The sequence below is a fragment of the Cetorhinus maximus genome, chromosome 2 (genome assembly GCF_964194155.1).
Source record: "Cetorhinus maximus chromosome 2, sCetMax3.hap1.1, whole genome shotgun sequence".
Taxonomy (NCBI): Eukaryota; Metazoa; Chordata; class Chondrichthyes; order Lamniformes; family Cetorhinidae; genus Cetorhinus; species Cetorhinus maximus.
The window spans coordinates 46,315,345-46,341,379 of NC_135880.1; the positions used below are offsets into that span (position 1 = coordinate 46,315,345).

At 43.7% G+C, this 26,035-nt stretch overlaps 1 protein-coding gene across 1 annotated transcript in view; it reads right to left on the reverse strand.

Annotated features, from left to right (window-relative positions):
- The window catches only part of dhfr (dihydrofolate reductase), a 58,088-nt gene that overhangs the window by 28,537 nt on the left and 3,516 nt on the right, over nt 1-26,035 (reverse strand). Inside the window, exons 3-4 of the mRNA XM_078564453.1 lie at nt 24,776-24,881; nt 8,386-8,512 (exon numbers count right to left, since the gene is read on the reverse strand). Coding sequence (XP_078420579.1) covers nt 8,386-8,512; nt 24,776-24,881 — 233 coding nt within the window. The remainder of the gene's footprint in view (nt 1-8,385; nt 8,513-24,775; nt 24,882-26,035) is intronic.

A 26,035-nucleotide genomic window follows, 5' to 3' on the forward strand; every position in this document is an offset into this window, starting at 1 on the left:
AGCCATTTCTTGATATCACATGGAGTGAATCGAATTGGCTGAAGACTATGACGCTGGGGACCTCTGGAGGAGGCCGAGATGGATCATCCATTCGGCACCTCTGGTTGAAGGTTGTTGTAAATGCTTCAGCCTTATCTTTTGCACTGCTGTGCTGGGCTCCTCCATTGTTGACGATGGGGATATTTGTGGAGCCTCCTCCTCCAGTGAGTTGTTTAATTGTATACCACCACTCACGACAGGGTGTGCAGGACTGCAGAGCTTAGATCTGATCTGTTGGTTGTAGGATCGCTTAGCTCTATCACTTGCTGCTTATGCTGTTTGGCACGCAAGTAGTCCTGTGTTATAGTTTCACCAGGTTGACACCTCATTTTTATGCCTTGTGCTGCTCCTCGCATGCCCTCCTGCACTCTTCATTGATCCAGGGTTGATCCCCGGCTTGATGGTAATGGTAGAGTGCGGGATATGCCGGGCCATGAGGTAACAGATTGTGTTTAGTACAATTGTGCTTCTGCTGATGGTCCACAGCGCCTCATGGATGGCCAGTCATGAGTTGCTGATCTATTCGAAATCTATCCCATTTAGCAAGGTGGTAGTGCCACACAACACGATAGAGGGATCCTCAATCTGAAGATGTCTCCACAATGACTGTGCGGTGGTCACTCCTATCGATACTGTCATGGACAGACGCATCTGCTGCAGGCAGGTTGGTGAGGATGAGGTCAAGTACGTTTTTCCCTCTTGTTGGTTCCCTCACCACCTGCTGCAGATCCAGTCTAGCAGCTCTGTCATTTAGGGATCAGCCAGCTCGGTGAGTAGTGGTGCTACCAAGCCACTCTTGGTGATTGAAGTCTCCCACCCAGAGTACATTCTGTGCCCTTGCCAGTCTCAGTGTTTCCTCCAAGTGGTGTTCAACATAGATGAGCACTGATTCATCAGCTGAGGGAGGGCGGTACGTGGTAATTAGCAGAGGTTTCCTTGCCCATGATTGACCTGATGCCATGAGACTTCACGGGATGTTGAGGACGCCCAGGGCAACTCCCTCCCAACTGCACACCACTGTGCCGCCACCTCTGCTAGAGGGATGATGATGGTGGTGTCTGGGACATTATCTGTAAAGTATGATTCTGTGAGGATGGCTATGTCAGGCTGTTGCTTGCCTAGCCTGTGAGACAGCTCTCCCAATTTGGCACTAGCCCCCAGATGTTCATTAGGAGGACTTTGCAGGGTCAACGGGGCTGCGGCCATTGTTGTTTCTGGTTCCTAGGTCAATGCCAGGTGGTCCATCCAGTTTCATTCCTTTTTTGAGACTTTGTAGCTGGTTTGTTACAAGCGGCTTGCTAGGCCATTTCAGAGGGCATTTAAGGGTCACGTGTAGGCCAGACGACAGGTCAGGGCGTAGGTATGTAGGTAAGGACGACAGATTTCCTTCCCTAAAAGGAAATTAGTGAACCAGATGGTTCAATGGTTCTATGGTCATCATTTGGCTTTTAATTCCAGATTTTTATTGAATTAAAATCCGCCATCTGCCAAGGGGCGATTCGAATGCAGGTTCCCAGAGCATTACCCTGGGTCCCTGGATTACTGGTCCAGCGACAATACCATTACGCCATCACCTCTCCCCGCTAATTTCCCATGATTTCCCTTTTACAAAACCATGTTGACTCTGCCTGATTGCCTTGAATTTTTCTAACTGCCCTGCTATGACATCTTTAATGATACCTTCTAACATTTTCCCTATGACAGATGTTCGGCTAACTGGCCTATAGTTTCCTGCTTTCTGTCTCCCTCCCTTTTTGAATAAAGGATCTGGGGATTTGTCAGCCCACAGCCCCAACGTTTTGCTCAATACCACTTCCCTGGTGACTGTAATCTTCCCTGAGTTTCTCCCTCCCTTCCATTTCCTGATTTACAGCTATTTCTGGGATGTTACTTGTGTTCTCTATAGCGAAGACCGAAGCAAAATACTTATTTAATTCATCTGCCATCTCCCTACTTTCCACTATCAATTCCCCAGACGCATACTCTATAGGACCAACTTTGTTAACTCTTTTCTTATTTAAATATCTATAGAAACTCTTATTATTCGTCTTTATATTACAAACTAGCTTTTCTCACACTCTAATTTTTCCCTCCTCATTAGTCTTTTTGTCATTCATTGCTATTCTTTATATTCTTTCCAATCTTCTGACCTGCCACCTGTCTTGTGTAATTATATGCTTTTTCTTTAAGCTTAATACGGCTTTTAGCTTTTTTGTTAACCACGGATGGTGGGCCCACCCCTTGGAATTTTTCTCTCATTGGGATGTATATGTTGTGTGTATTCTGAAATATCCCTTTAAATGTCTGCCACTGAACTTCTACAGACATATCCCTTATCCTCATTTGCCAGTTCACTTTAGGTAGCTCTGCTTTCAGGCCCTCATAATTGCCCTTACTTAAGTTTAAAAGACTCGCCTTGTCGCTGGCCCAGTAATCCAGGGACCCAGGGTAATGCTCTGGGGACCTGTGCTCGAATCACCCAGTGGCAGATGGAGGAATTTGAATTCAATAAAAACCTGGAATTAAAAGCCAAATGATGACCATAAAACCATCTGGTTCACTAATGTCCTTTAGGGAAGGAAATCTGTCGTCCTTACCTACATACCTACGCCCTGACCTGTCGTCTGGCCTACACGTGACCCTTAAATGCCCTCTGAAATGGCCTAGCAAGCTGCTTGTAACAAACCAGCTACAAAGTCACAAAAAAGGAATGAAACTGGACAGATCACCCGGTTCAAAATGAATGTAAAATTTAATCATATTATGATTAGTGCTACCTTCACAAGGAGGTTATCAATTAATTCTATCTCATTACCGGGTCTAGTATAGCCTGCTCTCTGGTTGGTTCCAGAACGTGCTGTTCTAAGAAACTATCCTGAAAACATTCTATGAACTCGTCTACGTTACCTTTGCCCAACCGATTTTTCCAGTCTATGTAGATTAAAATCCCCCATGGTTATTGCTGTACCTTTCTAGCAAGATGACATTATCTCTTCTTTTATGCTCTGTCCTATTTTGTAGTTACAATTAGGAGGCCTGTACGGCACTCCCACAAGTGATTTCTTGCATTTATCATTTCCTCATCTCAACCCAAACCACTTCTACATTCTGGTTTCCTGAACTTAGGTCATCCATATTGTTATGATTATTTATTAATAGCGCCATCCCTCCACCTTTTCCTAACTTCCCGTTTTGCCTAAATATCACGCGTCCTTCAATATTCAGGTCTCAATCTATTTCATCCTGTAGCCATGTCTCTGGAATGGCTATCAGATCGTACTAATTTATTTCTATTTGTGCTATCAGTTCATCTGTTTTGCTTTGAATGCTATGTGCATTTAGATACAGAGCCTTTAGTTTTGTCCTTTTATTATTTTTGCATTGTCTGGCCTTTTCTGATGATTTACGCTTAGATTTGTACTCTCTGTCCCTTCCTGTCATAGTCTGTTTATCATTTCCCATATTAATACCTCTCTCTCTCTTGCCTGGTTTCCACTCTTTGGTTTACTACATCTTCCTAAATTTGATCCCTTGCCCCTGCTATTCAGTTTAAAACCCCCTCTACTTCCCTAGTTAGGCAGCTCATGAGGACATCAGCCCCAGCATGGTTCAGGTGTAGACTATCCTAACAGCACAGATCCCACTTTCCCCAAAACTGGTGCCAGTGCCCCACAAACCGGAACCCACCTCTTCCACTTGTCTTTGACCCATAGAACCATAGAAAAGTTACAGCACAGAAGGAGGCCATTCGGCCCATCTTGTATATGCCAGCCCAAGGACACCCAAGTGCCCTTTCTAATCCCACCTTCCTGCACCTGGCCCTTAGCCCTGCAGCCTACAGCACTTAAGGTGCAGATCCAGGTACTTTTAAAAGAGTTTAGAGTTTCTGCCTCTACCACCAACTTGGGCAGTGAATTCCAGACACCCACTACCCTCTGCGTAAAAAGGTTCTTCCTCATGTCCCCCTACACCTTCTGCCACTTACCTTGAATATTTGTCCCCTGGTTCTAGAATTCTCCACCAAGGGAAACAATTTCATCCTGTCCACTCTTTCTATTCCCCATAATTTTGTACACCTCAATCAAGTCACCTCTCAGCCTTCTTTGTTCTAAGGAAAATAACACCAGCCTATCCAATCTCTCCTCGTAGCTACACTTTTCTAACCCTGGCAACATTCTTGTAAACCATGCATTCATTTCTCTGATCTTATTTGTCCTATGTCAATTTGCACTTGGCTGAGGTAATAATCCAGAAGTTATTACCTTTGAGGTTCTGCTTCTTAATTGGTACCTAGCTCATCATACTGACTATGCAGAGCCTCCTTCCTCATCCTGCCAATGCCGTTAGTACCTACATGGATCACGACCACTGGATCCTCCCCCTCTCACTGCAAGTTCCTCTCCAGCCCTTAGCAGATGTCCCAAACTCTGGCACCGAGCAGGCAACAAAGCCGCCTGGACTCTCGCTCTTTGCTACAGGGAATAGTGTCAATCCTCCTTACTATACGGTCCCCCACTACCACTACATTCCTTTTTGCTCCCCCCACTTGTATGGCTTCCTGTACCATGGTTAGTTTGCTCATCCACCCTGCAGCCCCCACTCTCATCCAAACAAGCTGAGAGAATCTCATACTTGATGGACAATTGCAGAGGCTCACACTCTTGTCCTCTGGGTCCCCTTACCTGCCTCACTCGCAGTCACACCCTCCTGGCCCTGGCCACTGACCTAATCAGCAGACCCTATCCTTAGTGGTGTGACTGCCTCCTGGTATAAAGCATCCAGGTAACTTTCCCCTCCCTGATGTGTCACAGAGTCTGCAGCTCAGCCTCCAGCTCAATGACTCTGAGCTTAAGTTCCTCAAGCTGCAAACACTTACTGCAGACGTGTTTGCCCTAGATCACAATGTTATCCAGGAGCTCCCACATGCTGCAGCCTTGGCACATCACATGTCCTGCCATCCTTAATGTGTTTTAAATAATTACTTAATTATCTTAATCACTTATTTATGTTGCTTTCTTATATATTTTATTAACTTTACCACCAAATTGTGTGCTATTTTAAACCTTAGGGATAGAATAGAGCTTATCCACTTACCAGATACTCACCAAACAGCCAGCTCCTTTCCCTGTAGTAGAGCAAGAACCAATTTCTACGGGGTGAGAAAAATAGAAACAACGAAAAACTCCTTCTCCCGAATCCCCTCTCACCAAACTCCAAGTCTTCACTCAGTTAATCGACCGCACTGTCTGGTACCTGCTCTTAATCAGGTATTTATCAATCTTTTAAACCAACCTACTACCATCACGAGCCATTCTTCTCAGCATTAGTCACTGCGTTTTCCAACAGCTCTGCTGGTAAGGTACTAAGCAACTGAACCAGACACCAGGACAGTCAGCAGTTCAATTCCAGATTGTACCGAAGTATTTCAATTCAATCATTGCATACAAGTGCTAGTTGAATTAAGATTAGTTTGAATAGTCCTAATCCAGGAAAGGAAGTAATGAGACAGATGCTCCTGAATGTCATTCAGTGTCCCAGCTGAAAGTTCATTTATGTAAATATCGGCAGAGGACAGAATCAGGCTTAACTGAATAGCTTGCACCGTTCACCATCACTGCTCACAAATGAAATAGGCCTCCTCAGTGAGGCACCTAGTTAAACCCCAACTGGAGCACTGCGAATAAATCTGGGCACCACACCTTAGGATGGGTACGTAGGCCTCAGAGGGAGTGCAGCATAGATTCACCAGAATGATACTTGAACCGCAAGAGTTAAGTTACAATGAAAAATTGCACAGATTAGGGTTGTGTTCCCTGGAATTCAGAAGGTTAAGGGGGCAATTGGATTGAATTTCAAGATATTAAGGGGAACTGAAAATAGAGAGAAACTATTTGCACTTGTTGGGACATCTAGGATTATGGTGCACAGTCTGAAAATTAGAGCCAGACCCTTCAGGAGTGACATTAGGAAACACCTTTAGACACAAAGGTAGAAGTTTGGAACTCCCTTCCATAACCAGCAATCGATGTTAGATTAATGATTAATTTTAAATCTGAGATTCATAGATATTATTCCACCGAACATATTAAGGGATATGGGGAAAGGCGGGCATATAGAGTTAAGCTGCAGATCAGCCATGATCTCATTGAATGGCAAAACAAGTTCCAATAGATAAACGGCCTCTGTAGCAGAGACCACCCATTACTGCTGTCACCATGTCCAAGCAGAGAATTGATAATTTTAGGGAAGGGAATTGGTAATAAGTAAAAGAAGAACACTGCATCAGAAACCACTTTTAAAAAAATCAGGCTCATTTCACCCCCAATGAAAATAAATTCAATTAGGAGAGAAAGAGAGAGAGAGAAAAAAAAAGAGAGAGAGAGCGCGAGCGAGCGCAGGGGGGTGCGCAAGAGCATGGGTGGGTGGGGGAAGGCAGAGCAAGGGGGGGCCCAGACCTGGGGGAGGGGGAGGGGGTGGGGGGAAGAGAGCCAGAGGGGAGGGGAGAGCAAAATAGAGAGAGAGAGAGAGAGAGAGAGTGAAAAAGAGAGAGAGAGTCTTCCACCTACAGATTTAAACCCTAGGATCATCTGCACTTCTCCTTTAAATGATTTGTTCTCAAGATGGCTTCTTGCTATTTACTAGAGAAGATGGTAATAGGCTTTTTCAATCTTATAGTAATGCTGTTTGGCCAGAAGTTCTACACTTTTGGCAATAAAGCACATGTCCAAGGTGTATGATTTGGAGGTTATCGTGTCCCAAGACATTGCTGCTGGTCTTTCTCACTGGTACAGATCATGGGGTTGAAGATGTTCTTGCACAAAACCTGGCAAGTTGCTTCACTGTATACACCATTGTGTCAATGGCGGATGGTTGGGGACTCTTCTAGATGGTGGCAAACCTCTTTAGTATTGTTGTGGTTGCACCTATCCAGGTTAGTGTTGAGTACCCTATCACACTCCTGACTTGAGCCTTGTAGGTGGGGAGGTTTTGATGGGTCAGGAGATGAGACCTTTTTGCAGCCAGAGTGTTGATCTGACTGATCGAGCAAAGTGTCTGGTCAATGGTGACCCCCTTGGATGTTGAAGAAAGAAGAAATTAGGTGATGTGTTACAGAGGTTTCAGAAAATGGCATCTATTTTAACGTCATATGGAAGGGAAAGTGCTCAAGTTTGCACAAAGTAGTCTAGATTTTTCAGTAGCAACACTGAACACCAGCATTGAACTGGCATTGTTATAGTCCAACATCGCTAGGGCGATGGGGGCGGGGAGTTGGCAGAGAGATGGTGGCATAGTAGTAATGTCACTGGACTAGTAATTTAAAATCCCAGCAAGGCAGCTGGTGAAATTTAAATTCAATTACTTGATTAAAAACAAATTGAAAGCTAGCCTCAGTAACGGTGACCACGAAACTATCATTTTTTGTAAAAAACCCATCTGGTTCATTAATGTCCTTTAGGGAAGGAAATCTGCCATCCTTACCTGGTCTGGCCTACATGTGTCTCCAGACCCAGTGCAATGTGGTTGACTCTTAACTGCCCTTTTAAATGGCCTAGCAAGCCACTCAGTTCAAGGGTAATTAGGGATGGGCAAGAAATGCTGGCCTTGCCAGCAACACCCATATCCCATAAAAGAAAAAAAAACAATCAGAAATATGAGCTATGATGTTGTGATGTATGATGTGTTAGGGCTAATGGAAGCCAGGAAATAAACTTTATAAAAATCTCTCTCTGGCATCGCCATGGGGACACACCATTTTCTCTGTCTTTATGGCAGCTGGGTCCCTTAAAGTGACATGTGTACAGAGTCTGGCAGTAAAAATTACCCATATACCCCAGTATGGACTCACCAGTGTGGTCCTTGTCATTTAGCTCATAACTTGAACATGCTCAGTTGTATCTGGCAGATATTTCCACAGATTATGATCACTTCTAACAAAATGTCCACCTGTCTTTAAAATTGGCAATGACCCAACACGAAAGACCCTACTCCAGAGTCCAACAGAAAATAAGAGCAAGATCCTGGCCAATACTGCAACTGTCATCCCCAAAGATTGACAGGAGGTAGAATTCTATGAATACAACAAAATCATAGAATCACAACACAGAAAGATTTGTCCAATCATGCCTGTATCAGTTCTTTGGGAGAGGAATCCAATTAGTCCACTCCTCAGCTCTTTCTCCATTGCCCTGCAATTCTTTTTCAAGTATATATTCAACTTCAGATAATAGTCTGCAACAAGTCAGGACTTTAAGCATACACATCCATCCAACCTATAAAGATTTTACTATAATTTCTGAACCATTAGTATAGCAAATAGCAAAAAGATGAGCGAGTTTGCCACTGTACCTTGTAGAGGCTGCAGCCACCTATTATCCACACAAGATCCACTTTGTCCTGCATCTCTGGTGAATCCAGATGAGCCAATGCTGACTCCAGATCACGTGCCAGGTAATTTGCTCCTTTTGGCAGCTCCCTGAAAACCACAAAACAGTAATGCTTCACTTTAGTTCATGGAGGTGTGTTGATATTACTACAATGGTAACTAAACATTACAACAAGTGACTTTAAAATGGCAAGCGGTGGTGGCCTGGGGCTTTGGCGAAGTAAACTTGCGGGACTACAAGGATAGCAGGAAAAAGGAAATAATCAGATTGCTCTATAGAGAGCCAGCATGGACTCAATGGGCTGAAAGGTCTCCTGCTGTGCTGTAATGACTCCATGGCAGGGATTTGTTCCTCCTTTCTCAGTCAGTTCAGTAGAGCTATGGTATAAGCAGTGCATCCAACATGCTTGAATAACACAGAGCCTTAATCATGCTCTTCATTACATTGCAATTGAATGCAGGCTTTGAATACTGTCCAAGCAAAGTATGGCTAGAGCCCCATTTCTACCAAGTACACGTGCAAGTGTTGATAGCATCTGCAAATCCTGTGACACAATGCAACAGTCTACTTAGTACCATAATTGGAAGGTGGATGAGTGCTATTCAAATGCTAGAGTGTGCTATTCAAATCCAGTACAACAACAAACATTTTTAAAACATCTTTCCATCAGATTTATCCACTGATATTGTCTGGTGGCAGAGTTACGTGAAGCTTGGAAGAAAAACGCTTTACGTTTTCCTTTCACTAGGATATACTGAGAGGATATCACTTGGACTAACAGGCTGCCAGAAAACTGAGATCCACACATACGAACATACGAAATAGGAGCAGCAGTAGGCCATTTGGCCCTTCGAGCCTGCTCCACCATTCATTAAGATCATGGCTGATCTGTTTGCGTTTTGAATACCACATTCCCATATACTTCCAATAACCTTCGATTCCTTTGCCTAACAAGAATCTATCTACTTCTGCCTTAAAGACATTCAATGATCCCACTTCCAACGCCTATGGAGGCACGGGAGTTCCAAAGTCATACAACCCTCAAAAAAATTCTCCTCATTTCTGCCCGAAAAGGGCAACCCTAATTTTAAAACAGTGCCCCCTAGTTCTGGACTCACCCACAAGAGGAAACATCCTTTCCACATCCACCTTGTCAATACCGTTCAGGATCTTGTACACTTCAATTGAGTCACCTCTCACTCTTCTAAACTCCAGTGGAAACAAGCCCAGTCTGTCTAACCTTTCCTCATATGACCCGCTCATTTCAAGATCAATCTAGTAAACCTCCCCTGAACCATCTCCAATGCATTTACATCCTTCCTTAAATAAGGAGACCAAAACTGCACACAATGTTTGTGATGCGGTCTCACCAGTGCCCTGTATAACTGAAGCATAACATCCTTACTTTGATGTTCAATTCCTCTCATAATAAATGATAGCATTCCGTTAGCCTTCTTAATTACTTGCTGTACCTGCATACTAACTTTTTGTGACTCATGCACGATAACACCTAGATACCTCTGCACCTTGGAATTCTGCAACCATTCTCCGTTTAAGTAATATTCTGCTTTTTTTATTCTTCCCGCCATAATGAACTTCACATTTTCCCATATTATACTCCATCTGCCAGGTTTTTGCCCACTCAACCTATCTATATCTGTCTGCAATCTCCTTATGTCCACTTCACAACATACTTTCCTATCTGTGCCATCTGCAAATTTAGCTACCATACCTCATCTTTAAGTAATTGATATAAATTGTAAAAAGTTGAGGCCCCAGCACAGATCCCTGTGGGGCTCCACTCATCACATCCTGCCAATCAGAAAAAGACCCATTTATCCATTTATGCATACCTGTTATGGCCGCAGCAGATGTTATTCGCTGAGCAAGTCAAATCCCAGAGGGAACCGTCTTACTGGTCTCAACTTTTTTTTTGTTATTTTCAAAACAAGGGGAAAACTACTCATCCCAGAAACAGAATCCCAGTAACATTTTTAGGATTTTAAAATTAAAAGATTTATTAACAAGAAAAAAAAACTTCAACACACAAGATTAAAATTACAGTTTAACAGTCTTACAAACCATTTCCCAAAAAACCCACTTGGTCAGAACACAAGAGTAAGCTACTTGGCAACAGCTGCCTGAAAAGATTTTAACCACAAAAATCCAGTAATATTACCCAAGGCAAAAACTGCTTAGTAAAGAATACCACACAGCTTCTCACTCTCTTTCACTCTGCTGTGGAACCGAAGGAAAACTGGATGGCTGCTTCAAATTCACAACGTTTCTCAGCACAGAGCTGGTCTCAGGACATCTCCCCCACACAGCCAACACAACTCAACTAAACATCTTCCCTTAAATGTCCTTTTCCCCTTCGATCTTAGATTCCATTGTTCTAAGCACCTCTTTAAACTCAAATTTTCCAAAATATAAAAATATTTCATGTCTTCCCATTGTCTCCACTTTCGGGTCAAATAAAATTTAATAACCTTCCCTTGTTTATTTATGAAACCCTTGTAACTCGCAAATATCCCTTGTCACTTCTGAACTCCCTTTGAAATTTCACAGCTGAGAAGTTAAGTTCCTACTTCTATTGCAAATTTCAAACCCAACCTATTTACTTATACATTCAACTTCACCATTATAAATGCATGCATTGAACACCTTTACCTTTCATCTCTGTTCTCACAGACAAGCTGTCTTTACAAACCTTACACAAGCACGCACGCACACGCACTTCTTTACAGAAGTGCCACCATATTCCCAAAAATATATTTTTTAAAAATCCATCTCACAATACTGTTTTTCGTCAGCCAATCTTCTATCCATGCTAATATGAACTTTTATTTTCCACAACACCTTTGATGTGGCATCTTATCAAATGCCTTCTGGAAATCAAAGTACAGCACGTCTACAGGCTCCCCTTAACCAACAGCGCATGTTACTCCTTCAAAGAACTCCAATAGTTGGTGAAACATGATTTCTCTTCCACAAAACCACGCTGACTCTTCTTGATTAACTTGAGTTTCCCCAAGTGTCCAGCTATAGCCTCCTTAGTGACCGATTCGAACACTTTCCCACAACAGACATCAAGCTAACTGGCCTATAGTTTCCTGCCTCCCTCCCTTCTTGAATACAGGGGTTACATTTGCTACTTTGCAGTCTGATGGAATCTTTCCAGAATCTAGCAAATTTTGGAAAATTAACACCAATGCATCTACTGTCTCATTAGCCACCTCTTAAGACTCTAGGATGAAGTCTATCAGGACCCGGAGACTTGTCAGCCCGTTGCTCCATCAGTTTGCTCAGTACCGCTTCCCTGGTGATTGTAATTTCACCAAGTTCCTCCCTCCCTTCCACCTCCTGATTTGTAGCTATCACTGGATTGTTTTTTGTATCCTCTGTAGTGAAGACGGGAGCAAAATATTTGTTCATTTCATCCGCCATTCCCTTATTATCTACCATTAACTCCCCACTGTCACCCCCTAGAAGACCAACACTTTACTTACTCTTTTCCATTTTAAATACCCGCAGAAACTCTTGCTATCTGTTTTTACATTTCTAGCTAACTTCCTCTCATACTCTAATTTCTTTCTCCTGTTTAATCTTATAGTTATTCTCTGCCGTTCTTTATATTCTGACCAATCATTTGACCTGCCACTCATCATTGCACAGTTAAATGCTTTTTCCTTAAGTTTGATGCTTTCCTTAACTTCTTTAGATAACCATGGATGGTGGGTCCTCCCTTTAGAATTCTTCTTTATAGTAGGAATATACTTATCCTAAGTATTCTGAAATATCCCCTTAAATGTCTGCCACTGCATCTCTATTGATCTACCCCCTAGAATAGTATCCCAGCTAGCTAAATACTAGTCTTAGATCCTTTCAAACTGGATGTAAAATACAATCATATTGTGATCGCTGCTACCTAAGAGTGCTTTCACCGAGGTCATTAATTAATCCTGTCATATTACACAATACTAAGTCTAATATAACCTGCTCTTTGGTTGGTTCCAGAATGTGCTGTTCTAAGAAACTCTCTTGAAAACATTCTATGAACTCCTCATCCGGGCTACAACTGCCAATCTGATTTTTCCAGTTTGTGTGTAGATTAAAGTCACCCATGATTATTGCCATCCCTTTATCACAATTACCCAATACTTATTCTTGTATGCTTTGTCCTACATTGTGGCTGTTAGGGGGCCAGTAGACCACTCCCACTAGTGACTTCTTTCCCCTACATGCTCATGTCCACAAAAATAGATTAAAAAAAAAACTAATTTATGGGATGTGGGCATCGCAGGCTAAGCCAGCATTTATTGTCCATCCCCAATTGCCCTCGAGAAGGTGGTGGTGAGCTGCCTCCTTGATCCGCTGCAGTCCATGTGATGTAGGTGCACCCACAGTGCTGTTAGGGAGGAAGTTCCCGGATTTTGACCCAGCGACAGTAAAGGACTGGCGATATATTTCCAAGTCAGGATGGTGAGTGGCTCAGAGGGGATCTTTCAGGTGGTGGTGTTCCCACGTATTTGCAGCCCTCGTCCTTCTAGATGGTAGTGGTCATGGATTTGGAAGGTGCTGCCGAAGGAGTCTTGGTGAGTTTCTGCAGTGCATCTTGTAGATGGTACACACTGCTGCCATTGTGCGTCAGTGGTGGAAGGAATGAATATTTGTGGAAGGGGTGCCAATCAAGCAGGCTGCTTTGTCCTGGATGGTGTCAAGCTTCTTGAGTGTTGTTGGAGCTGCACTCATCCAGGCAAGTGCAGAATATTCCAAAACACTCTTGACTTGTGCCTTGTAGATGGTGGACAGGCTTTGGGGAGTCCGGAGCTGAGTTACTCGTCATAGGATTAATAGCCTCTGGCCTGCTCTTGTAGCCCCAGTATTTATATGGCTAGTCCAGTTCAGTTTCTGGTCAATGGTAACCCCCAGGATGCTGATAGTGGGGAATTTAGCAATGGTAATGCCATTGAATGCCAAGGGGCAATGGTTAGATTCTCTCTTGTTGGAGATGGTCATTGCTTGGCACTTGTGTGGCGTGAATGTTACTTACTGCTTGTCAGCCCAATCCTGGATATTGTCCAGGTCTTGCTGCATTTGGACATGGACTGCTTCAGGATCTGAGGAGTCGCAAATGGTACTGAACATTGTGCAATCATCCACAAACATTCCCACTTCTGACCGTATGATGGAAGGAAGGTCATTGTTGAAACAGCTGAAGATGGTTGGGCCTAGGACTCTACCCTGAGGAATTCCTGCAGTGATGTCCTGGAGCTGCGATGACTGACCTCCAACAACCACAACCATCTTCCTTTATACTAGGTATGACTGAAACCAGCAGGCAGTTTTCCCTGATTCCCATGGACTCCAGTTTTGCTTGGGCTCCTTGATGCCACACTCGGTCAAATGCGGCCTTGATGTCAAGGGCAGTCACTCTCACCTCACGAGTTCAGCTCTCTCGTCCATGTTTGCACAAAGGCTGTAATGAGGTCAGGAGCTAAGTGGCCCTGGCGGAACCCAAACTGGGTGTCAGTGAGCAGGTTATTGTTGAGCAAGTGGCGCTTGATAGCACTATTGATGACCCCTTCCATTACTTTACTGATGATTGAGATTTGTCCTGCCTTTTGTGTACAGGACATACCTGGGCAATTTTCCACATAGCCGGGTAGATGCCAATATTGTAGCTGTACTGGAACAGCTTGGCTAGGGGCGCGGCAAGTTCTGGAGCACAAGTCTTCAGTACTATTGCCGGAATATTGTCGGTTCCTGAAGCCTTTTCAGTATTCATTTCTTGATATCATATGGAGTGACTCAAATTGACTGAAAACTGACTGGGGACCCCCTGAGGATACGGAGATGGATCATCCATGTTTTTCCCTCACTACCTGCCGCAGACCCAGTCTAGCAGCTCTGTCATTTAAAGCTCGGCCAGCTCGGTCTGTGGTGGTGCTACCGAGCCACTCTTGGTGATGGACATTGAAGTCCCCCACCCAGAGTACAGGGTACCCAGAGGTCCCAGTTACGTTAAACATCCTGACCTCCTCAACCAAGGTCATTTCTAACTACTGCATCAATGCCATCCTTGATCAACTGTGCCACCCCTCCACGTTTACCTAGCTTCCTATTCTTCTTGAATGTCATATACCCCTCAATATTCAGGACCCAATCCTTGTCATCCTGCAGCCACATCTCTGTAATGGCTATCAGGTCATATTTATTTACTTCAATGTGCACTATCAATTAATTTACTTTGTTACGAATGCCACGCGGTTCAGATACAGAGCTTTCAGTTTTGTCTTTTTATCTTTGTAACATCTAGTCCTGATTATTGGTATATTCTTAGGTTTTTCCTCTGTCCCTTCCTGCTATTCTCTGATCCTTATTTCCCATATTACTATTATGCTCTTCTGCCTTGAATCTACCCCTTGATTTGCCCCATCTACCCAAGCTTGATTCCTCACCCTCCTGGTTTAAAGCCCTCTCTACTTCCCTAGTTTTGCGATTCGCAAGAAAACACATCCCAGCATGGTTCAAGTGTAGACCGTCCCTACGTTACTGTGCCCACTTTCCCTAGTGCTGGTGCCAGTGCCCCACGAACCAGAACCCACTTCTCCCACACCAATCATTGAGCCACGCATTCATCTCTTTAATCTTATTTGCCCTATGCCAATTTGCACATGGATCAGGTAATAATCCAGAGATTATCACCTTTAAGGGTCTGCCTTTTAATTTGGTACCTAGCCTCTCCCTCCTCCTTTGGCCTGTCTATGTCATTGGCACATGCGACAGACAGGATCCTCCCCCTCCCACTGCAAGTTGCTCTCCAGCCCTAGTGGATGTCCCGACCCTGGCACCATGCAGGCAACACAGCCTTCTGGACTCTTACTCTTTGCTATAGAGAACAGTGTCAATACCCCTCATTATACTGTCTCTTACCACTACATTCCTATTTGCACCCCCCCCCCCCCCCCCCCCACTCCAAGCTTTAACAGCTTCCTGTACCATGGTGCAATGGCCAGCCTGCTCATCCACCTTGTAGACCTCGCTTTTGTCTACACAGGTTGTGAACACCTCAAGCAGTTTGACAATTGCAAAGTCTGTGCTCCTCCACTCATTGGCCGGGATTTTTCGGCCCCGTCGCAGACCAGGCGGGGCCCCAGCCAGAAGTATATTGACTTGCGGCAGGACTGGAAGGTCCCAGCAGCAGGCGGGTGCGGAAAATCCCGCCTATCGTCCCATCCTCCTGTCCCTCACTGCTGATCAAATCAGACAACCCTATTCTAAGAGGCGTGACCATCTCCTGAAACAAAGTATCCAGCTATTTCTCCCCCTCCCTTATGTTGTGCAGGGTCTGCAGTTCGGCTTCCAGATCAATAATCCTGATCCGGAATTCCCCTAGCTGCTTACATTTCTACAGGCGTGTTTGTCATGAATTGCCTTGGCATCCAAAAGCTCCCATATTCCACAGCTGCAACATAACACCTGTCCTGCCATTGTTACTTATGTTATTTAGTTGATTAAGTGTGATTAAATTAAACTTAACTTGCAGTGGGAAGGTTAGGATCCAGTTGTCGTGGTCCATGTGCCAACAACACAGGCAGGATGAGGAAGGAAGGAGAGGCTAGGTACCAATGTATACCATACCTCTTCCCCAAGCACCGAATTCCCGCATAAGCCTAATTCGTTACTCACTCAGTCTCTGTCTCACTGCGGCCTGTCTCCTTACAAGCCCCTTACTGACTGTGCAGCTTGAAAAGCCTGTCTCTTTTATAGGCCCTCTGATAAGTCACTAGCTAGTTTAGCTTCCTGCTACAATAATTAAAACCACTTGAACCAACTGCTTTCAGGTGATTGGCAGATAAATGCCACTCCAGGCAGTTCTGTTAACAAGTTAATGTAATTTACTTGAAGGTTAGTACTATCTCAGATCTGATTATTAAGTTATAGTTAAAACCTGAAAAGGACCTCTTGCTTTACTGTGGGAATTCCAATGCACTCCTGACTGATTTCCCACATTCTACTCTTCATAAACTGGAGACTATCCAAAACTCTGCTGCCAGTGTCTTAACTTGCATCAAGCCACATTCCTCTATCACTCCCGTGCTCGCTGAACAACATTGGTTCCTGGTCCAACAACGTCTTGATTTTAAAATTCACATCCTTGTTTTCAAATCCCTCCATGGCCTCACCCCTCCCCATCTCTAATCTCCTCCAGCCCTACAACCTTCAAAGATATTTGCACTCCTCTAATGCATCCATAATTTTAATTGCTTCATGTTAAGAAACCCAAAATTACCTTGTTGAGTGCAAGGGTTGGGAACACCATGTCCTGACAATCTTCAGACTTCCCTTGCACACGCAGGCCAGGAGCTGGATGCACATGCACAGAGCTGCAGCTTTAAGTTCTTTGGGTCCAGGACCGGCCCAGTGCACTTGTGCAAAAGAAAGAAGGGTGCAGAAAACTAGGTCAGGTGGCTGGGTTCGTGGCACCATGGCCAGCAAGTGTCCCAGGTAGGGGACAAGGGAGAGATCCCAGTTAAGTTCAGTTTAAAGACAGGAACAGAGAAACAGGCTCAAAGTTAGAGAAAGGACTTTAAGTAAAAGAGGACCACTGGGGCAATGGTACCCCTTTGGAGCAGTAGCGTTCTGCTCAGCGTGGCCAAAGGTCTTAAGTTGTGCCTGTTATTTGGTGCTTGGGTGCATACTTGGGAGTCCATGCGAATGGAATCTCAGAAGGCAAGATGGAAGCCCTGCGAGCTGGGTCATTGTTGATGTCATCTGAGTCTGGTAATTGAAGAGGGCTCAGGAGTAGCCCTGACGATGCAAGGAGGCAGTCGAAGGTTGGTGACTCAGTGCTGTGGGCGCTAGGCAAAGGTACCCGTTTGGAGCAGTAGGGTTCTGCTTGACGCGGTCGAAGAGCTGAAATTGTACTCGTGAGTTGATATTTGAGTGTACTCGGGAATCCAGGGGAATGGAATCTCAGAAGGCGAGATTGAAACCGTGAGGTGGGCCATCATTGGAGCCGTCAGAGTTGGAGTGACTTTTGGAGAGAATTAAGGCGAAGGTGCAGATTGGAAACCTTCACGATAGAAACAGAGTTTCAGTGAGATTGTTGACTCTCACTGTGACTAACGTCTGGGTGGGTTGTTGATAAATCCATGGAATCTGTTTTGGTTGCATCTGTCATTTATTATGTAGTATTGTGTGATCGGTCACAGTTTGCCCGGTAATTCACATAACTCATAGTTACCCTGAATGTTAGCACATAAGCTATATATTGTAAATTGTTTTATTTTTCTGATCTTGTATAGTAAAGTTTATTTTTGTTTGGTCAAAACTCATGGAATCTTGTGGCTTTTTTTGCTGAGCAAGTGTTCTAAAGCTCAAACTTTGTCTACTCTTAAACAAAATGTTATTGGTCCCTAAATGGATCCCACCAACAACATGGGGTCTGGCCAAGGATCATAACACTTCACCATTAGTGGCCGTGTCCTCAGATCTGCTGGAAAGTTTGTCAGGCAAAAACAGGACTGGATTAGCTGTTGATGCTCCATGCAGTTAATTAACATAAGGACACTCAAAGTTCTCATTAATAAAAAATGGCCTATCGGGTGCATCATAGTTCAAACTGATCGCTAACTATGCCTGGATGATTGCAAGGAAGACTTCCAATATTTGTTTCAGATTCTACCCCTGCATCATTTTTTATTTCCTTCCAATTTTCTGGAGATAAAGAGGGAAAGAAAAAGTTCCACACAGGAGGAAAATGAAAATCCATCTTCACCTCAGTTTTGCTATGACATTAAGTTGACGTGGAATTACTGGAGTTCAAAACTCCAGTCTGGTACTCATCACAGTACCTCAGGCATCAAGGATTGGAATCACTTTCAGTTCCGAGAACTGATGCTCTACTTAGAGATATTTCTCCCACACCTCACTGCAGGATGCTGTGCCATTGCAAACAAACATTACTTCAAATGTAGCTCCCAACGGTCACCTAGGAAACTCAAAATGTGACATTTAAAGAGCAACTGCAGGAATAAAGTTAGTCCCTCCTATTGGTTAAAGCACAAGATTTCTTCTTTTGTTCCAATTATAGATTTTTGTAGCTGGTTTCAAAATCACCATTCCCACACCTGCCCCCCATACAATTAACAAAAGGGCACCTGGCTACTCATTCAAAAATATCACCAGTGTGGTAAGATTCACCATGCACATAAATTGTATCTGAAAATAGCATGAAGCACTCTGATGCTCTCAGTCAGGGATATTTGTTACCTTATTCAATTATCTTATTAGCTAAAAAGATTGCATCACACCCATTGAAAGGATCGTAATACAACCTCCATGATAGATCAGAACACTCAAAGTTTGGAAGTGTCTTCTTTTTGACCTAGTTTCATCCGTTTAAACGTCACAACATTATGGTCTCTTGGAGCCAAGTATGGGTTTTGAATAAACAAGCATCTCCTTCTGACTGAAACAGAATTACCTGGAAAAACTCAGCAGGTCTGGCAGCATCGGCGGAGAAGAAAAGAGTTGACGTTTCGAGTCCTCATGACCCTTCAACAGAACTGAGTAATATTAGGAGAGGGGTGAAATATAAGCTGGTTTAAGGTGGGGGGGGTGGGGGGAGAGAAGTTGGGGGGTGGTTGTAGGGACAAGCAAGCAGTGATAGGAGCAGATAATCAAAAGATGTCACAGACAAAGGAACAAAGTGTTGAAGGTGGTGATGTTATCTAAACGAATGTGCTAATTAAGAATGGATGGCAGGACACTCAAGGTACAGCTCTAGTGGGGGTGGGATGGAAAGACTAACAGGGCATTAAAGGTATAGATTTAAAAATAATGGAAATAGGTGGGAAAAGAAAAATCTATATAAATTATTGGAAAAAACAAAAGGGAGGGGGAAGAAACGGAAAGGGGGTGGGGATGGAGTTCAAGATCTAAAGTTGTTGAATTCAATATTCAGTCCGGAAGGCTGTAAAGTGCCTAGTCGGAAGATGAGGTGCTATTCCTCCAGTTTGCGTTGGGCTTCACTGGAACAATGCAGCAAGCCAAGAACAGACATGTGGGCAAGAGAGCAGGGTGGAGTGTTAAAACGGCAAGCGACAGGGAGGTTTGGGTCTTTCTTGCGGACAGACTGCAGGTGTTCTGCAAAGCGGTCGCCCAGTTTACGTTTGGTCTCTCCAATGTAGAGGAGACTGCATTGGGAGCAACGAATGCAGTAGACTAAGTTAGGGGAAATGCAAGTGAAATGCTGCTTCACTTGAAAGGAGTATTTGGGCCCCTGGACGGTGAGGAGAGAGGAAGTGAAGGGGCAGGTGTTGCATCTTTTGCGTGGACATGGGGAGGTGCCATAGGTGGGGGTTGAGGAGTAGGGGGTGATGGAGGAGTGGACCAGGGTGTGCCGGAGGGAACGATCCATAGAACCATAGAACACTACAGCACAGAAAACAGGCCATTCGGTCCTTCTAGTCTGTGCCGAAATATTATTCCGCTAGTCCCATTGACCTGCACCTAGTCCATAACCCTCCAGACCTCTCCCATCCATGTATCTATCTAATTTATTCTTAAAATTTAAGAGTGAGCCCGCATTTACCACGTCAGATGGTAGCTCGTTCCACACTCTCACCACTCTCTGAGTGAAGAAGTTCCCCCTAATGTTCCCCCTAAACCTTTCCTCTTTCACCCTAAAGCCATGTCTTCTCGTGTTTATTTCTCCTAATCTAAGTGGAAAGAGCCTACTCGCATTTACTCTGTCTATACCCCTCAATTTTGTAAACTTCTATCATATCTCCCCTCATTCTTCTACGCTCCAAGGAATAAAGTCCTAACCTGTTTAATCTTTCCCTGTAACTCAACTCCTTAAGACCCAGCAACATCCTAGTAAATCTTCTCTGCACTCTCTCAATCTTACTGATATCCTTCCTGTAGTTAGGTGACCAGAACTGCACACAATACTCCAAAGTTGGCCTCACCAATGTCTTATACAACCTCACCATAACATCCCAACTCCTATACTCAATACTTTGATTTATGAAGGCCAGTATGCCAAAAGCTTTCTTTACAACCTTGTCTACCTGTGGCGCCACTTTCAGGGAATTATGTATCTGAACTTCCAGATCCCTTTGTTCCTCCGCACTCCTCAGTGCCCTACCATTTACTGTGTATGTCCTACCTTGGTTTGACCTTCCAAAATATAACACCTCACACTTTTCTGCATTAAATTCCATCTGCCATTTTCTGGCCCATTTTTCCAGTTGGTTCAGATCTCTCTGCCTGCTTTGAAAGCCTTCCTCGCTGTCCACAACGCCTCCAATCTCAGTGTCATCAGCAAACTTGCTGATCCAATTCACCACATTATCATCCAAATCATTGATATAGACAACAAACAACAATGGTCCCAGCACAGATCCCTGAGGCACACCACTAGTCACAGACCTCCAGTCTGAGAAGCAATCATCCACTACCACTCTCTGTCTTCTCCCACACAGCCAATTTCGAATCCAGTTTACAACCTCTCCATGGATACCAAGTGTCTGAACCTTCTGAACTAACCTCCCATGTGGGACCTTGTCAAAGGCCTTACTAAAGTCCATGTAGACAACATCCACAGCCTTTCCTTCATCTACTTTCTTGGTAACCTCCTCGAAAAACTCTACAAGGTTCGTTAAACACGACCTACCACACACAAAGCCAAGCTGACTATCCTTAATCAGCCCTTGGCTGTCCAAATAATTATATATCCGATCTCTCAGAACACCTTCCAATAATTTACCTACTACTGACGTCAGGCTCACTGGCCTGTAATTACCTGGTTTACTTTTGGAGCCTTTTTTAAACAACGGAACAACATGAGCTACCTCCAATCCTCCGGAACCTCACCCGTGGCTAAGGACAATTTAAATATTTCTGCCAGGACCCCTGCAATTTCTACACTAGTCTCCCTCAAGGTCCGAGGGAATATCATGTCAGGCCCAGGGGATTTATCTACCTTTATTCACTGTAAGGCAGCAAGCACCTCCTCCTCTTTAAACTCTATATGTTCCATGAAACTACTGCTTGTTTCCCTTCCTTCCTTATACACTATGCCAGTTTCCTGAGTAAATACTGATGCAAAAAAACTGTTTAAGATCTCCCCCATCTCGTGAGGCTCCACACATAGACGACCACTCTGATCTTCAAGGGGACCAATTGTGTCCCTTACTATCCTTTTACTCTTAATATACTTGTAGAAACCCTTCGGGTTTACCTTCACATTATCTGCCAAAGCAACCTCATGTCTTCTTTTTGCCTTGCTGATTTCCTTATTTGCTCCTTGTTGCCTATACCTGCTATACACCTCTCTCTTCTTCTTAACCAGATCGCCAATATCCCTTGAAAAGCAAGGTTCCCTAAACCTGTTAACTTTGCCTTTAATCCTGACAGGAACATACAAAATCTGTACTCTCAAAATTTCGCCTTTGAATGCCTTCCACTTACTGAACACATCCTTGCCAGAAAACAACTTATGCCAATTCACTCTTCCTAGATCCTTTCTCATTTCCACAAAATTGGCCTTTCTCCAATTTAGAATCTCAACTCGAGGATCAGATCTATCCTTATCCATAATTAGCTTAAAACTAATGACATTGTGGTCACTGGACCCAAAATGTTCGCCTACACATATTTCTGTCACCTAACCTGTCTGGTTCCCTAATAGGAGATCAAGTATTACATCCTCTCTCGTTGGTACCTCTATATATTGATTTAGAAAACTTTCCTGAACACATTTGACAAACTCCAAGCCATCCAGCCCTTTTACAGTATGGGAGTACCAGTCAATATGTGGAAAGTTAAAATCTCCTACTATCACAACTTTCAGTTTCCTACGGAATGCCGCCGGGGGGGGTGAAGGGAAGATGTGTTTGGTGGTGGCATCATGCTCGAGTTGGCGGAAATGGCGGAGGATGATCCTTTGAATGCAGAGGCTGGTGGGGTGATAAGTGAGGACAAGGGGGACCCTATCATGGTTCTGGGAGGGAGGAGAAGGCGTGAGGGCGTATGCGCGGCCGCCGATGCTGCCAGACCTGCTGAGATTTTCCAGGTAATTCTGTTTTTGTTTTGGATTTCCAGCATCCGCAGTTTTTTGTTTTCATCCTTCTGACTGATCTCATCATTGGTAGTTGGTAAATGTTAACAAGTGATGTGTCACGGGGGTCAGTGCTGGGACCTCAACTGTTTACAATTTATATAAATGACTTGGAGGAAGGGAGCAAAGGAATGGTTGCTAAATTTGCTGATGACACAAAGATAGGTAGGAAAGTAAGTTGTGAAGAGGACATAAGGAGGCTACAAAAAGATATAGATAGGTTAAGTGAGTGGGCAAAGATCTGGCAAATCGCAAAAGATTAATATGCAGATACAGCAAGTAATTAGGAAAGCTAATAGAATGTTATTGTTTATTGTGAGTGAAGTTGAGTACAAAGGTAGAGGGGTTATGGCTTCAGTTATACAGCGCATTGGTGAGACTACATCTGGAGTACTGTGTACAGTACTAGTCCCCTTACTTAAGGAAGGATGTAAATGTGTTGGAAACAGTTCAGAGAAGGTTTACCAGACTAATATCAGGAATGTGGGTTGTCTTATGACGAAAGGTAGGACAGACTAGGGCTTGTATCCGCTGGAGTTTAAACGAGTAAGAGGCGTCTTGATTGAAACATCCTGAAGGGGCGGATGTGGAGAGGATGTTTCTTCTTGGGGGAGAATCTAGAACTAGGGGTCACTGTTTAAAAATAAGGGGTCGCCCATTTATAACAGAGATGAGGAGAAGTCTTTTTCTTTCATAGGGCTGTGAATCTTTGGAATTCTCTTCCTCAAAAGGCAGTGGAAGCAGAGTCTTTGAATATTTTTAAGGCAAAACTAGATAGGTTCTTGATAAGCAAAAGGGTGAAAGGTTGTTGGGAGTACATGGGAATGTGGAGTTGAGGTTACAATCAGATCAGCCATGATCTTATTGAATGGCAGAGTGGGCTCGAGGGGCCAAGTGGCCTACTCCTGCTCCTAATTCTTATGTTCATAAATTATCCCACTTTCATCTCCCTGTGGAAGCACAGGTTAGGTGTCTGCTCTGTGATCCAACTCATCACGAATAACAAATCAATCTCTCAAATGCCCACTGGTTCAGAAGAAGCATTCACAACCTGTTCCCACGGGATGGGATTACTCCCTTCGAATAGCTGTGATTTAAGTTACATTTATTTATTTCAGTATATTCGTTTTGATGAAGCGTTTGAGCAGGTGCTTGTGGTGGCACTGGGCATGCTGCATGCTACCTACTGAAACTAAGTGGAAAGGACAATCTCCAGCTTCCAGGTGCAAGTTGAAGATTTTGCAGTTCTTGGAGATAACAGACGTTTCTGTAATTCTCGCCACCTGCAGATCTTTCCTGCTTGTCTATGTAATTTTGTTAAAAAAACCCCCCCCAGATATTTCCATTAAACGATCACTGCGATCTTAGTTTCCACCTTGTGTATGGTCCTATTTTCTGGGTCTCCTGTTCCTTAATTCTAATTCATAATACACTTCAAAAGGTTGGAAAATGCACCAAAACATAAGAAAAATTAAAAGTTTAGTCATGAAGAGGAGGCAGATATATCCAGTTCCTGGATGGCAAGGATCTTAGCTGGTGATTGTCCTCTACATCCCTGGGACAGGGAGGTGGGGGAATAGAAAAATGGCCAAGATTCCTGCTCTCCCTCTAGTACCCTCTGGAACTGCACTGAGAGAGTGTTGGGCAAGGACAGGATCAGGCTCGGACCCGTGTTGCCTTTTCTATTTCTCCTTCATGGCTGAATGTTTACACTTGAATAAATGCCACTTGGGCAGTACCCATGGACCTACCCAATCAGGGGTCAACACCTACAAAGAAAAAAAGAGTTATGGGGAGGAAAAAGTAAGTTCGGCAACACATGATAATGATAACAGAAGACGAAATAACACCACACAATACTGTAATAGAAAGCCATTATTTTGGGTTCATTTATCCAAATAATACAAAGCAGTATTGTTCTCTAAAGTAACTGCATTTTCCTTAAATAAAATAAAATAAGGTGACTAAAATTAAAATTTGAGACCGAGACGAGGTGATATGCAGAACTATTTAAGACTAAAAAGGCACCTAGCAGACATCAGTTCAATCACGCGAATGCAATATATATTCTGCATAATTATATATAAGGTTCAAAAGAAAATGCTATCGTAATTTATTTTCTCAGGTGCAGGTTTCATTTTCTAGTGTAAATCAAATATGATGGATAATACTGTAGTTTCTCTTCACAAGAAACAAATATCACCTCTCAAATACTTACTTAAGTTCTCTGCTCAGTACAATATTTATCCGGTCTTTAAGGGGCCTGTATTTCTCAGGAATAGAGAACCAGGTTTTCCGTCCCATAATGACAGCATTGTGTTTCCCTGCCAATAGTTCAAACATAGCATGTGTCACTTTCACAGGACGAGTGTGAGCATATTACAAAAACTAATAAGTGCAGCTGATCCCAGTCAGACTCGACTATAATTTCCCTCTGTCCGAACAGAATTGCCCAGCTCAAGAATGTCCTGACTTTAAAGTCTCCCACCAGACCTAAAACACATGAGCAGCTCAGCAATATTTGCACAGTTATTTCACACCAGCAAAATGGGTATAAAGCAGTACTCAAATGTTAAAGTAAAAAAACTAAAAAGGAAGCAGTACAACAGTGACACATAGTGGCAGAAAAATCAATACGACAGATGGCCAATACATTTAATGCTTTCAAACATGGCAGCTAATCAGGGAGCTGGCTATTCAACTCCTTATGCCTGTTCTGCCATAGCTCCATATCTCAAGACACATAACGAACAAAAATCTATCGATCTCAGTGTTGAAACTTCTAAACGGCCTAGCATCCACAGTCTCTACAACCCTCATGTAAACAAGTGCTTCCCGATTTCATTCCTTGGCTCCAATAATATTACCCCTCCCCCTTTAAGAAACAGGTTCCTCTGAATCTACTCTATTGAATACTTTCGCATTTTAAATACCTCTATTATATCACTCCGGAATCTTCTGAACTCAAGGGACTACAAGTCAAGTTAATGCAGCCTATCCTCAGAATTGAACCCCTTTATGCCCAGGTATCATTCCGGTGACAAAACCAGTGAGCTGATAATTCTGAATTACCTGGAAAAACTCAGCAGGTCTGGCAGCATCGGCGGAGAAGAAAAGAGTTGACGTTTCGAGTCCTCATGACCCTTCAGCAGAACTGAGTGAAGTTAGGAGAGGGGTGAAATATAAGCTGGTTTAAGGTGGGGAGTGGGTGGTGGTTGTAGGGACAAGCAAGCAGTGATAGGAGCAGATAATCAAAAGATGTTACAGACAAAGGAACAGAGAGGTGTTAAAGGTGGTGATATTATCTAAGAGAATGTGCTCTGACATGTCCTCCTTCTTCCTTAACCGAGGTTTTCCACCCACGGTTGTTGACAGGGCCCTCGACCGTGTCCGGCCCATCTCCCGCGCATCCGCCCTCATACCTTCTCCTCCCTCCCAGAAACATGATAGGGTCCCCCTTGTCCTCACTTATCACCCC